The 12529-nt window shown below is 41.9% G+C and overlaps 1 protein-coding gene across 4 annotated transcripts in view; it reads left to right on the top strand.

The window, feature by feature from the left end:
• The window catches only part of PLAC1 (placenta enriched 1), a 193496-nt gene extending 182078 nt beyond the window's left edge, over positions 1 to 11418 (top strand). For all 4 annotated transcript variants that reach the window (XM_037732607.1, XM_037732608.1, XM_037732609.1 and 1 more), the window contains one exon: positions 10515 to 11418. In XM_037732607.1, coding sequence (XP_037588535.1) covers positions 10573 to 11214 — 642 coding nt within the window. In that variant the 5' untranslated portion in view covers positions 10515 to 10572 and the 3' untranslated portion in view covers positions 11215 to 11418. The remainder of the gene's footprint in view (positions 1 to 10514) is intronic.
• The last annotated feature ends 1111 nt before the right edge of the window (positions 11419 to 12529 follow it).

Raw genomic sequence — 12529 nt, 5'->3', positions numbered from 1 at the left:
CCTCTGCCTCCTAAAGTGCTGGGATTACAGGCGTGAGCCACTGTGCCCAGCCAAAGACCATCTAATCTAGCCTCCGACATAGGACAGGATCTCCCTCTCCAGTAACCCCAACAAGTGGCCAGCCAGCTTCTAACTGAATGCCTACAGGGAACAAAGAGATCTTAGTTTCACTCCAGGTTTCTCCATCCATTTTTGGACAACTTGTAGAGTTATGAACATCTCCCTGATATTGCACTACAATTCTAATTCAGTTTCTCCTGTAGGCATCAAATATCAGCACCAACACCAATTTTAACTGGCTCCTTTCTAAGTTTTTGTCTGTATTTCTTGTTGCCTCATCAGATTTCTAATTATAAATGAAATTTAAGGTTGTAGCAAAACACAGAGTCAGAACATTAAAAGTTGCAGGCTCCTATCTCAGAAAGGAGGCACATGTGTCTGTTCCATTTGTTGGGAAGATAAAGTTGTTAGTTTGCTAGGGCTGCTGTACACAAACTGGGTAGCTTAAAACAACAAAAAATGTATGGTCTCACAGTTCTAGAAGCCGGAAGTTCAAAATCAAGGTGTCAGCGTGGCCATATTGTCTGATAGCTCTAGGGAAGCCTCTTTTGGTTCTGGTATTTGCCGACAATCCTTGGCGTTCCTGGGGTTGTAGGTGCATCACTGGAGTGACGCACATGGCCGCCTTCTTCCTCCATGTCTCACATTGTCCTCCCTCTGTGTGTGTCTGTCTCTGTGTCCACATTTTCCCCTTTTGTAAAGACACCTCATACTGGATTGGAGCCCACCATAATGATTTCATTTTAACTTGATTATCTCTGTAAAGAGTATATTTCCAAATAAAGTCACATTTTGAGGTACTGGGGATTAAGACTTCAATATATCTTTTTAGGAGGACACAATTTTATACATATATATGTATATTATGTAATTATCTAGCAATATAGAATATATAGACACAGAATAGATATAGATATAGAGATGTATATATCTATATATAGAATATTAGCTATCTAGATATAGAATACATACATATGTATTCTTAAACGTTTGTAGTCCAGTGATGTAAACTCAAGTCTCAGTCCTAGAAAAAAGTTTCACAAAAAGGTCCTTCATTCTTTGTTAAGGCAAGATAGATTACCAGTGGGGGGAAACTTCCTTTTTGTTGTTAACATAAAAGTATTATATTAATATCATATGTATATATATTATTAGCTATAATAGATGAGCCTTTTATATTAATTTTTAACATTATATATGCTATATTTTAAAATATTATACATTATAATATGAAAATGATGAACACAAATTTAACCAATTGCTTTTTTTTAACCAAGTAACTATTTCCAGGAAAAAGATGTCAAGCCTCAAGGCAACACTTTGTTCTTGCTGTTTTTATTTATTTATTTGTTTATTTTCCTGACAGGGTCTCTCTGGGCTCAAGTGATCCTCCTGTCTCAGCCTCTCAAATAGCTGGGACTACAGGTGCGCACCACCACATCCAGCTAATTAAAAAAAAATGTTCTGTTTTTTGATATCGCTAGGATAAGGAGCTATCACACCCAAAGTCACATCTTTGTTATATAAAAAGTCCAGATGAGAGAAGCGTACAGTGATATGTGAAAAGCCCAGCTCAAAGGGAGCCAACGGTCAACTTGGGGTAGGGGAGAATTCACCCATCTGGCCTCTGATTTCCCTGGAACCTCTGAGGCGTTTTCTGATTTCCGCCTCTATGCTTGGAACTGGAACTGGAAGTAGATGTGTAGCTCTGCTCTCAGGACGAACAGATATCCAGCCTGTGATTTAGGGTTTTTTTCTGGCTAAGGGAATCCTTGGACAACCTCAGGGGCTAAGTCCATTTGCCTGGGTAAACCTGGGGACTCCAGCAAGCCCTTTCTAGGCACTCCACTGGTCTTTGGTACCTCATGGACCTGAGGCTCCCACTTCTGATTATGCTCTCTCTCAATGGCCTGGACTTGGTCTACGTATGGCTTGATAATTTCTTCTTTCCTCCCACGTAAAGGCCAGACTAGGGGAGAGTTCCATATTGTCTTCTTTCCAGAGGATGACTTAGGGATGGAGGGAAAGGGGTACAAGAAGTGCTGGCTACACTTGGGGTCACTGGCTAAGAGCTAACTGAAAGGGCAGTGGGTACTGTTGGGTGGGACAGATATAGAGCCCTTGGCATCAGTGAGCCTAGAAGGTAAGCAGGTGTGCAAGTGGACAGGCCAGGACCCTTTTTAGGACTCTGTACTCTCTGTTATAGAAAGGCTCTACTGCTACCCCAGGCCTTCAACTGGGAGACTGGAGGAGGAGTGGGGGAAGGGGTTAGACAAGGAGGCACAGGGGCAGATGGTGATTTCTGGTGGTCATTCATTAATTTCTTCATTCTTTCATTTAAAAAATATTTACTGGCCAGGCTTGGTGGCTCACGCCTGTAATCCCAGCACTTTGGGAGGCCAAGGCAAGTGGATCACAAGGTAAGGAGTTCAAGACCAGCCTGACCAACATGGTGAAACCTCATCTTTACTAAAAATACAAAAATTAGCTGGGCATGGTGGCACATGCCTGTAATCCCAGCTACTCAGGAGGCTGAGGCAGGAGAATTGCCTGACCATGGGAGGAGGTGGTTGCAGTGAGCCAAGATCGTGCCACTGCACTCCAGCCTGGGCAACAGGGTGAGACTTCATCTAAAAAAAAAAAAAAAAAGAAAAAAAAATTTACTGATTACTTACTGTGTACCAGATACCATATTAGACCAAGACTCCATTTTTAAAGGAATTTACAGCACAATAATTAAGGAATGAGGGGAAATAGTAGGGATCAGGGCAATAGCAGGAAACAGATTTGGGAATTTTCTTCTCCTCAGTGTGTGTGTGTCTATCTGTCCATCACATACGTGTGTATGTGTGTGTGTGTGTGTGTGAGAGAGAGAGAAAGAGAGAGAGAGACTGAGAGAAAAAAAGGTAAAGATTTTTTCTCTTCCTACAATGTCCTGATCACAGAGCAATGCATCTTTACCTACTCCAATATGCATGCATGCCCCAAATTGTAGGCTCGCTAACAATGACCAACAGCCTTCCTATCAAAGGAGCCTTTTCTAAAACCTTTTCTACCTCTCAGGAGCCAAAGGATGGTGAATGACCTCAGTCAGGGCGTATACACATGCACCAAGTGACCACATTCTGGGTGGGGCATACACAAGGTAGCTTTGGGTTTTGGAAAGATGCATTTGGGTCAAGTCAGTGAAAAATCAGTCAAGTAGCCTATAAAGTCAACTGTGGTTTATTTTGGATTTAAGCCATACTTAAGGGGCCATATGCATGCACCTCGCTTTAAGAAAACCTGTACCCAAAAATCCCAATTTTGAAAGGGAGACAGGAATGTGCCTGACCATTTTTGGAAGCCAGCTAGAGCCCTCATTTATTGACACAGGTGTATCAAAGAGGTGGTGAAGCCCTTGAAGGAACATCTGATTCAATCCTCTGCCTTCTGATGATTTCAGATCATCTCAGGCAAATGGGCCTTTATCTGGTTTTGGCAGACTCCCAGAGACTACTAATGGGTTAAAAATGTGGCCCTGGCTGCCATGGGATTGAGAGGTCTGCAGAGACACAAACCTGCCTTGTCTTTTAAAATGAGAAGGGACTCTGGGGTTTTGTGGCAAAGGGTGTAGTTTTCTGAAAAAAATCAAATTCAAATAAATTATTAAATTAAAACATAAACTGAATTAGGGGCATATATTTGGGATGTCCCTCATACTTCATGGAAATTGTGAAACACATTTCTTTGTTCAAGTTTAAAATTCAACCAACTCAGCTTCTCTTCACAAAAGGGGAGGAGCTCTCATGATCTGATCTTTGCAATTTCCTCTAAAGTATGGCTTTCTGTATTTATTTAGGAATATTTATGTTCAGTCAGGGCATGGTTTACCCTTGTTGTGTATAGCCTTATTATGGTTTGATTTCACATTGGACTACTCACCTTTTAGTAACCAATTTGTGACCCTGCAGAAATTTCTTTCTTACAAGGAGCTTGGAGACTTATTTATTTCGCAACCTTTATTTGTGTATGAGATGAACCATGACATTTAAACTATGCTTGATAGCTTAAAAGATTATAAGAACAAAACCAGATGGCCCAAACAAAAATAATGCTTTGATTGCTTTAAAATTCAATGTCAAAAATTAAAAACAGCTTTCAAAAAACCTTGACTCTTTTTTCCCCCGAGATAACTGAATCATATATGTGGACATATATTTTCCCCCCAAATTAGAAATATATAAACCAAAAACGTAACAATGGCTATTTGGGGGTTGAGAAGTGTGTTTCCTTCTTTTTTCCTTTTGACAACACTCAATTTTTCTGCACTTACTTTTAGAATGAGAAAACAAATGTAATGGCTGCTTTTTAGTTTAATTTTAATGAAGACTTTTTTTTAGGGTTCGGTCAGGTGTTTTTCTCTGCTGAGAAAATGGACATTGTTAAGCATTAGCAGTTCATAATTCTTCTTCTACACAAAATGATGAATAATGTGTGGTTACTTTAACACTGTGCTTCACGAGGCTGGAAAACTGAACCGATCTCAGCGTCTTTAAAATTAATGTAAATTCTACAAATGCAGTTATTTAATTTTCTAACTCACTTTAATATACTTTCAACATCATTAGTATTAATCACAATTGTCACTTTCTTTGAGAGCAGTGAACCAGCTAATTCCTTAAAACTGGGCTTTAAAAAGAATGTCTATTTTAAAAGGCCCTCAAACCTTGAGAGAAGTCAGAATGTGACTGCTTGAATGTTTAAACTAAAGCGTCCACAAAGTGTTAGGATTCCTTTTTTTCGTTCTTGTCTTGTAAAAGAATCTTTATTCTGACTCAGATTCATTTTTCTTTAAATCAGCTGCAAGAGAGTGAACAAACTTTGTTGCAAATCAAAGCCCTGACAGTTACATTTCCCTGAGATAATTGCATGCTGCTTTGGAGTTTCCTTTTCCCCTCTGTTTCCTTTTGTTTTGACAACAAGTTTCTGGGAAAACAATATACAAATGATAGCTATGCTGTCACGAGTATACTGAATTTTAAAAATAAATAGCTGTCGACCCAAAAAGCTTCCAGGAGCCTATGGAGTGAGTTCTTTTTCCAAACCGTTCCAAAACCAGATGTGGAAATGTTTGGCTAATTCCCCTTCCCATTCTTCATGCAAAGAGTTCATACGTGTCTCTAACGACATCAGAGGAGATGGGGAGGCAAAAATCCTGTCTGCTCTGAAAGCGATTTCTCTTACACTTCTCAATTCACTCTGTAACGTCACAAAACTAATTTGAACTTCTGCTTTTGTCTTTTTTGATAAGGATTTTTTGGGGGTCCTGAGATTAAAAATGCTTTGTGCTTAGCCCAATATTCAATCTCTTTATTATAAAACATTAAGAAATAGAGCTCATGGTAAGAACATTTAAAATTTACCCTCTTAGCAATTTTGAAATATGCATTATTATTAGCTGAAGTCACCATGCTATGCGACAGATCACTAGAACTTATTCCTCCTGTCTAACTGAAACTTTCACTTTTTGACCAGGATCTCCCTTTATCCCATCCACGCCACCCCACCAACCATCACTCTACTCTCTACTTCTTTAAGTAAGGCGATGGACATGTTAACCAGCTTGATCTAAAATAATCATTCTACAGTGTATATACATAGATCATTGTTACATGCATATATATGGAACACTGTATCCCATAAATACATACAGTTTTTATTTGTCAATTTTAAAACAGAACAACGCTGAACTTTATAAGCAGCATTTTCAGCATAAAAAAATTAACGATGGAGAGTTACGTGGCAGCCCTTCTTCCTCTTTCCTTTTTTTTGTTTGTTTGAGCCAATCCATTCTCTTCCTGCCTATAAGAAGAAAAAGGCTGTCTTGGTTTTACAAGTACTATAAGATCTCAGTCGGGCTTTGCTAATCAGATTGTACCATTGTCAGTGACTGATGTAGATATCTCTCAAACATAAACACTGGAATTTTTCTGAACTTAATTAAAAGAGCAGATTTGATTATGGGAGAAGAAAGGAAATGTAGTTTATATTCCCAAAATGAAACTTGTTATGATTTTTTAATGTAAAGAACTTGTTAAGGCTTATTAGGGAGTTCTTGAAAAAAGGAGAAAGAGGAAAACTGTTAAAGGAGCCAGTGGGAAACGTATATGCATGAACTCCATTTAGAAAAAAACAGAAAGCTACTTGTACTCTGTAGCTTCAAGGAAAGCAAACATTTTGCATCCAGGTGTTATTAGCAGCTCTGGGTTTGCCTGACCTCTCTATAGCTTAGTTCAGGACGCTGTGTACCAACAGCTGAGCCCTACTTGGCTATACAAATGCATCTAAGCTCATTGCTTCAGGCATGTTGCAAGGCTAATTTGCAATCAAGTCAAAATGCGGCTATAGTAATACAAACCTTGAGACCTGCTTTCTTTCTCAGCCTAGAGGGCTCCCCAAGAAGCTGTACAATAGTCCCAAAATGAGTGCTCCCTTCTTTGCATTTATTTCTTCCCCGGTCCCCAACTCCACCTCAGCTCTAAAGAGTTCTGAAGACTTTAAATAGAATTCTGCCCTAAGCTCCTGGGATACTGTGCATGCCTGAACGATGGTTAAAAATACCTTCAGCTGGGCACCCCCACACTGCCCTCTCTTCTGGCACCTCCTTCCCATCTCTAGGCCCTCAGCCTTCTTTTCGCTCTTCCTCCAATAACTACAGCCCACTTTCTCCCTCTCTTGTTCAGGATCCCATTCTTCCAGCACATCTCAGCAAGGTGTTAGAAAAGCCAGCTGATGAACTCTGTTGTGAATGACTTGTAACTATCCCCGCCGGGAGCGGTGGCTAACGCCTGTCATCCCAGCACTTTGGGAGGCCGAGGCGGGTGGATCATGAGGTCAGGAGTTCGAAAGCAGCCTGGCCAACATGGCGAAACCCTGTCTCTACTAAAAATAAAACAATTGGCCTGGTGTGGTGGCACGCACCTGTAATCCCAGATACTCAGGAGGCTGAAGCAGGAGAATCGCTTGAAGTCAGGAGGTGGAGGTTGCAGTGAGCTAAGGTCATGCCACTGCACTGCAGCCTGGGTGACAGAGCGAGACTCTGTCTCAAAAAAAAAAAAAAAAGAATTAAAATAATCATCCCCCATCACACACACACACACACACACACACACACACACACACACACACACGTGGGCACACCCTGCATACACTGCTCTACCCTTCCCTAGTAATTGCAGGTAGCAGAAGGGAGGCTGCCTCGCTTTGAGGATCTGTACTCAGCAGGAAGAGAAAGTCCCAAAATGTGCCAGTGAGCTAGGCATTCACAAGCTCATTAGAAAGTACATTCTGCTCTCCCCCTAATCTCTTTCCGTCCCCTTAGAGATGAGCAACCTTAGACCTGGGTCTCAGTGACCTCCTCTTTCAGTTTTATCTGAGCTCAAGGGTATCCTGTCTCACGCATAGTCATCTTCATTTATTTCTCTATCACATGGTGAGCTGTTCTTGGCTTTATAAAAATCAGAGGAAACATTCTGCCGTGTTCACATTTGGAGGCTTGTACTAAATGAACCCCTAAACTCCATGACGTTATTGAACTCCTTCCTTTGAGATTGATTCAGTGCAACATAATTCAAGAAGTGAATGTGCGGGGGTGGGAAGTGAGGTAGTCTATAATGATTGCTTGAGGGGCAACAGTCTCATTTCTCAGAAATTCTAGACATTTTATGATTATATTTGGATTATCTATGGGGAGAGAGGAGGAGGAGTACAGAAAAGATGCTTGAAGGAGGGAGAGGAAATGGATGGCTTAGCTCCCCGGAAAAGAGTGGCCTTAAACTTGGGTGTTAGTTTTGGGGTTTCAGTCAAAATTGTTCTTTCGTTGGCCTAGTCCAGAATTACTTAAGGAGGTTTTCATTCAGGGCAATTAGGCCCAGGTTGTGGGATGATGTTAAAGAAAGAAGGAAAGAAGACAGAGAAAGAGAGGCAGGAAGGGAGACAGGAAGGGAGACAAAACCCACGTAAAGCACATTTAGGACAAGGTGGTCTTCAGACCAAGGCAGTAGTGCAGGCAGTAGTGATGGGCTGATTATCTCAGCTGCCAAAAGGCACCTCAGCAAATGTGGTGCAGTGTTCCAGAGCAGGTGGTTGCTTTGCTTGACTGTCGAGTCCTCCAGGACCAGCTCACATCAGAATTTACTTGTGTTGTTATCGTTGTTTCCTTTTTGTTTGTTTTGGGTTTTTGTTGTTGTTGTTGTTTTGGTGCTGGGGGGTGGGGAGAGAGAAAGGAGGTAAGTTTTTGTTTGTTCCTGCTGCTTCTGTTTTTTGCTTTGTGAAAAACAAAACCCTAAAAACTGGTCCCAGGGCAGACATTTCAGAAGGAACAAAGAGGAAAGGAAGGAGCCTGGCAGATCTTTGGGGGTTTCTCTTTTACATCCCCAGCACCTCTGAGAGAATGAGGAATCATTAATGGTAGAGTGAAAGATAGTGAGACCAGTCTGTACCAATCAGAAACAAAACATTTCATCCAGGCCAGTGCACTTTTCTAGTGGGCTCCTATGCCATGGTTTCCATTAAAGAATGCAGCAAATTTGTCACTATCAAGGGAAGAGAAAGAGCTGCATTTTTGCAACTCGGTAAAAAGAGAGAAAAGAAATGTCTTGGGACACGTTTTGGCCCATTGTTATGCACATAGTAGGCATTCAACAAATATTGGTCAAAGAATGAATGTGTGTAGGGGTTACTTCTCTCAGCAGGGAGCAAAAGTGAATTCCTATATGCATGTACATTTCCTTCCAAACTGTAGGCACTTGCTGTGATTTATGACATTTTCACTTGTAAAATGAAAGTTGAGTTGGAAAACATTGGATGATGTTGCTCTTGCTGTCTTCTTTCTTCATCTCTTACCTCCTTCTGAGAACATGTTTTAGATACTTATTCCTAGCACCGCTTTTTCTCCTCGCTGGTCTGCCTGCCCCTCTTTGACAGCTAAAAGCAACAGGGCTAGGAAGTGGCCACAGAGCTTCCTATTGAAAAAGAAAACAATAAAAAGCTAGAAAAAGTAAAAGTATGTAAAGCAAAGATTTAAGGAGATATCTTGTCAATTGGTGTGTAAAGTACAAACAGTCCTCCCTTTCTTCCTTTTTTTTTTTTTTTAAATTTGAGGCAAAGTTTTTCTCCGTTGCCCAGGCTGGAGTGCAGTGGCTCAGTCTTGGCTCACTATAGCCTCAACCTCCCAGGCTCAAGCAATCCTCCTACCTCAGCCTCCTGGGTAGCTCAGACTACAGATGTTCGCCACCATGTTCGACTAGTTTTTTGTATTGTTTTATAGAGACAGGCTCTCACTATGTTCCTGGGGCTGGTCTTGAACTCCTGGGCTCAAGCAGTCCTCCCACCCCAGCCTCCTAGAGTACTGGGATTACAGGAATGAGCTGCTACAACCTAGCCCCTTTCTTTAATATAAGATTTTTACAGTAGTTTTCATGTGTAATATGCATTGAAAAATGTAAAATTTAAAACCAGCATGTTGGCCAGGCACGGTGGCTCACGCCTATAATCTCAGCACTTTGGGAGGCCGAGGCGGGCAGATCACGAGGTCAAGAGATTGAGAACATCCTAGCCAACATGGTGAAACCCCATACAAAAATTAGATGGGCATGGTGGTGTGTGCCTATAGTCCCAGCTACTCGGGAGGCTGAGGCAGGAGAATTGCTTGAACCCGGGAGGCGGAGGTTGCAGTGAGCCGAGATCGCACCACTACACTCCAGCCTGGCGTCCGCTGACAAAACAACACTCTGTCCAAAAAAAAAAAAAATGTTTTTATGTTTCTGCAATGTCACTATTTTACAAGGTGTTCCAAAGAATATACCAGGGAATCTATTGGTCATAATGACTTATGATGCTGCTGCCAGAGTTTATGAAGCATTTGTTTGATCATTTTAAGTGCCACTCGGCAAAATTTCAATATTTGGTTGTTAGGAATAAACCACAATTCCTTATGTTTTTATTTGATCAGATTTGTTGCTAACCACAACAAAAAAGCAATAGGGAAGGGTTCATCAGTATGGTCTATGGGAGGACGTTGAGGCCCATAAAGAGGCAAGTATTGCCATCTTGAATTAAACGCTATCTCCTATCTCTTTATTCAATGTTTGAGACAAAAACCGTTCTGTTTTGGGTTCGTCTTGAGGTTAAACACAAAAGGATGCCAGTGCTGATCAGTGTAAACTGTTGTTCTGCATATTTGGGATATATGTTTTATACTAGAACAGCATGGGAAAGTCACTTTTAAAAGCCATTGTAATTGTCCATAAGCACGTGAGTTCCAACAATGAAATTCAAATTCAGTTCTCTCTCAAATGAATGTTTTCCTCTTCTTAATGCTTTAGGGACAGCCTTTTGCTTAAAAAATAGATCATGTTTGAACTTTCATAGAAAATAAGATGATTTGCCTCTTGTGTTTTTATGTGCTCTAGAAATCCTCACTGGACGGCTTCCTGTTTCCTGTGGTTCATTATCTGACTGGCTGCAGGGATGAAAGTGTTTGAGTTCATAGGAGTGATGGTCCTCCTCACCTCCGCGTTTTCAGCCTGTTCAGGACAAAGTCCAATGACTGTGCTATGCTCCATAGATTGGTTCATGGTCACAGTGCACCCCTTCATGCTAAACAATGATGTCTGTGTACACTTTAATGAGCTACACATGGGTCTGGGTTGCCCCCCAAACCATGTTCAGCCACATGCCTACCAGTTCGTCTACCGTGTTACTCAATGTGGCATCAGGGTCAAAGCTGTCTCTCCAGACACGATTATCTACAGCACTGAGATACATTACTCTTCCAAGGGCACGCCATCTAGATTTGTGATCCCAGTGTCATGTGCTGCCCCCAAAAAGTCCCCATGGCTCACCAAGCCCTGGGGTTTCATGAGAGTAGCCAGCAAGAGCAGGGCCACAGCCCAGAAGGATGAGAAATGCTCTGAGGTATTCGCCTCGTCACAGCCCAGCCAAAGGCCCAACTGCGATTGTCCACCTTGTGTCTTCAATGAAGAAGAGCATACCCAGGTCCCCTGTCACCAAGCAGAGGCTCAGGAGGCCCGACCTCTGCAGCCATCTCACTTTCTTGATATTTCCGAAGATTGGTCTCTTCGCGCAGATGATCTGATTGGGTCCATGTGATCCCCAGGGTTGGAATCTCCTGAACATGCTATTTCTAGAGTTAGTATGTAGTGTACAAATATCTCACAAATAAGTGCTCTTATGCTATTCATGTGAGCACTTTTGAGAAAGAGCAACCCATAGCAACCTCATGAATTAAGCCTTTTTCTATATTTTTATAATCATGTATAAACAAAAAAATAAAATTCTGATTGCATAAAAATATGTCGGGCATTTTTATTTAATAAACACATCTCATTTTTAGTATGGGCCAGGCATTGTTCTAAGTGGTTTGCAAACAGTGGTGCCTGGTCTCATCTCTCTAGGATGACTTCCCTCTCCTTAAAGTTCCTCTAAGAAAGCCTTCAGCAATTGACCCTCTATCTCTATCCCCATTTCCCTTACACTCTGCACCCCTAACAGTACTTAGCTACATTGTTTCTTAGTTCAATCTGCAACTGTGTCACTTTTTATCCACAAAAAGCATAGAATGCACTGGTGATTTATAAACCATCAATGGTTCTAAGAAGCACTCAAGTCACTACCCACCAGCTAGATGGTAAACTCCTCATGTCGAGAGCCAGAGCTTATGCTTTAGCCACAGACTGATAGTGCTTTGAAAGGAGTTTTTTCTCCCCCAACATGTATGATCAGAAAATTTTTGCCAAAGTTTGGCTATTAGATTTCTCAAAGGGGTAAGAGAGAAAGCAAGGAGTAACAGGAAGTGAATTGTTAAACAGAAATTTATTATTGAGGCCAGGAGCAGTGGCTCACTCCTGTAATCCCAGCACTTTGGGAGGCCGAGGCAGATGGATCACCTGAGGTCAGGAGTTCATGACCAGCCTGGCTGGCATGGTGAAACCCAATCTCTACTAAAAATAGAAAAAATTAGCCGGGCATGGTGACATGCACCTGTAGTCCCAGCTACTCGGGAGGCTGAGGCAGGAGAATTGCTTGAACCCGGGAGGCATAGGTTGCAGTGAGCCGAGATCGTGATGTTGCACTCCAGCCTGAGCAACAGAGCAAGATTCCATCTTTAAAAAAAAAATGGCCGGGTGTGGTGGCTCATGCCTGTAATCGCAGCACTTTGGGAGGCCAAGGCAGGCGGATCATGAGGTCAGGAGTTTGAGACCAGCCTGGCCAATATGGTAAAACCCTGTCTCTACTAAAAATACAAAAATTAGCCGGGCATGATAGTGGTGCTCGCCTGTAGTCCCAGCTGCTCGGGAGGCTGAGGCAGAAGAATCTCTTGAACCTGGGAGGTGAAGGTTGCAGTGAGCCAAGATCATGCAACTGTACTCCAGCCTGGGTGGCAGAGTGAGCCTGCGTCTCAAAA

The sequence above is a fragment of the Cebus imitator genome, unplaced genomic scaffold, assembly GCF_001604975.1.
Source record: "Cebus imitator isolate Cc_AM_T3 unplaced genomic scaffold, Cebus_imitator-1.0 Scaffold458, whole genome shotgun sequence".
Classification (NCBI taxonomy): domain Eukaryota; kingdom Metazoa; phylum Chordata; class Mammalia; order Primates; family Cebidae; genus Cebus; species Cebus imitator.
This window is presented reverse-complemented; position numbering and strand designations above follow the sequence as displayed.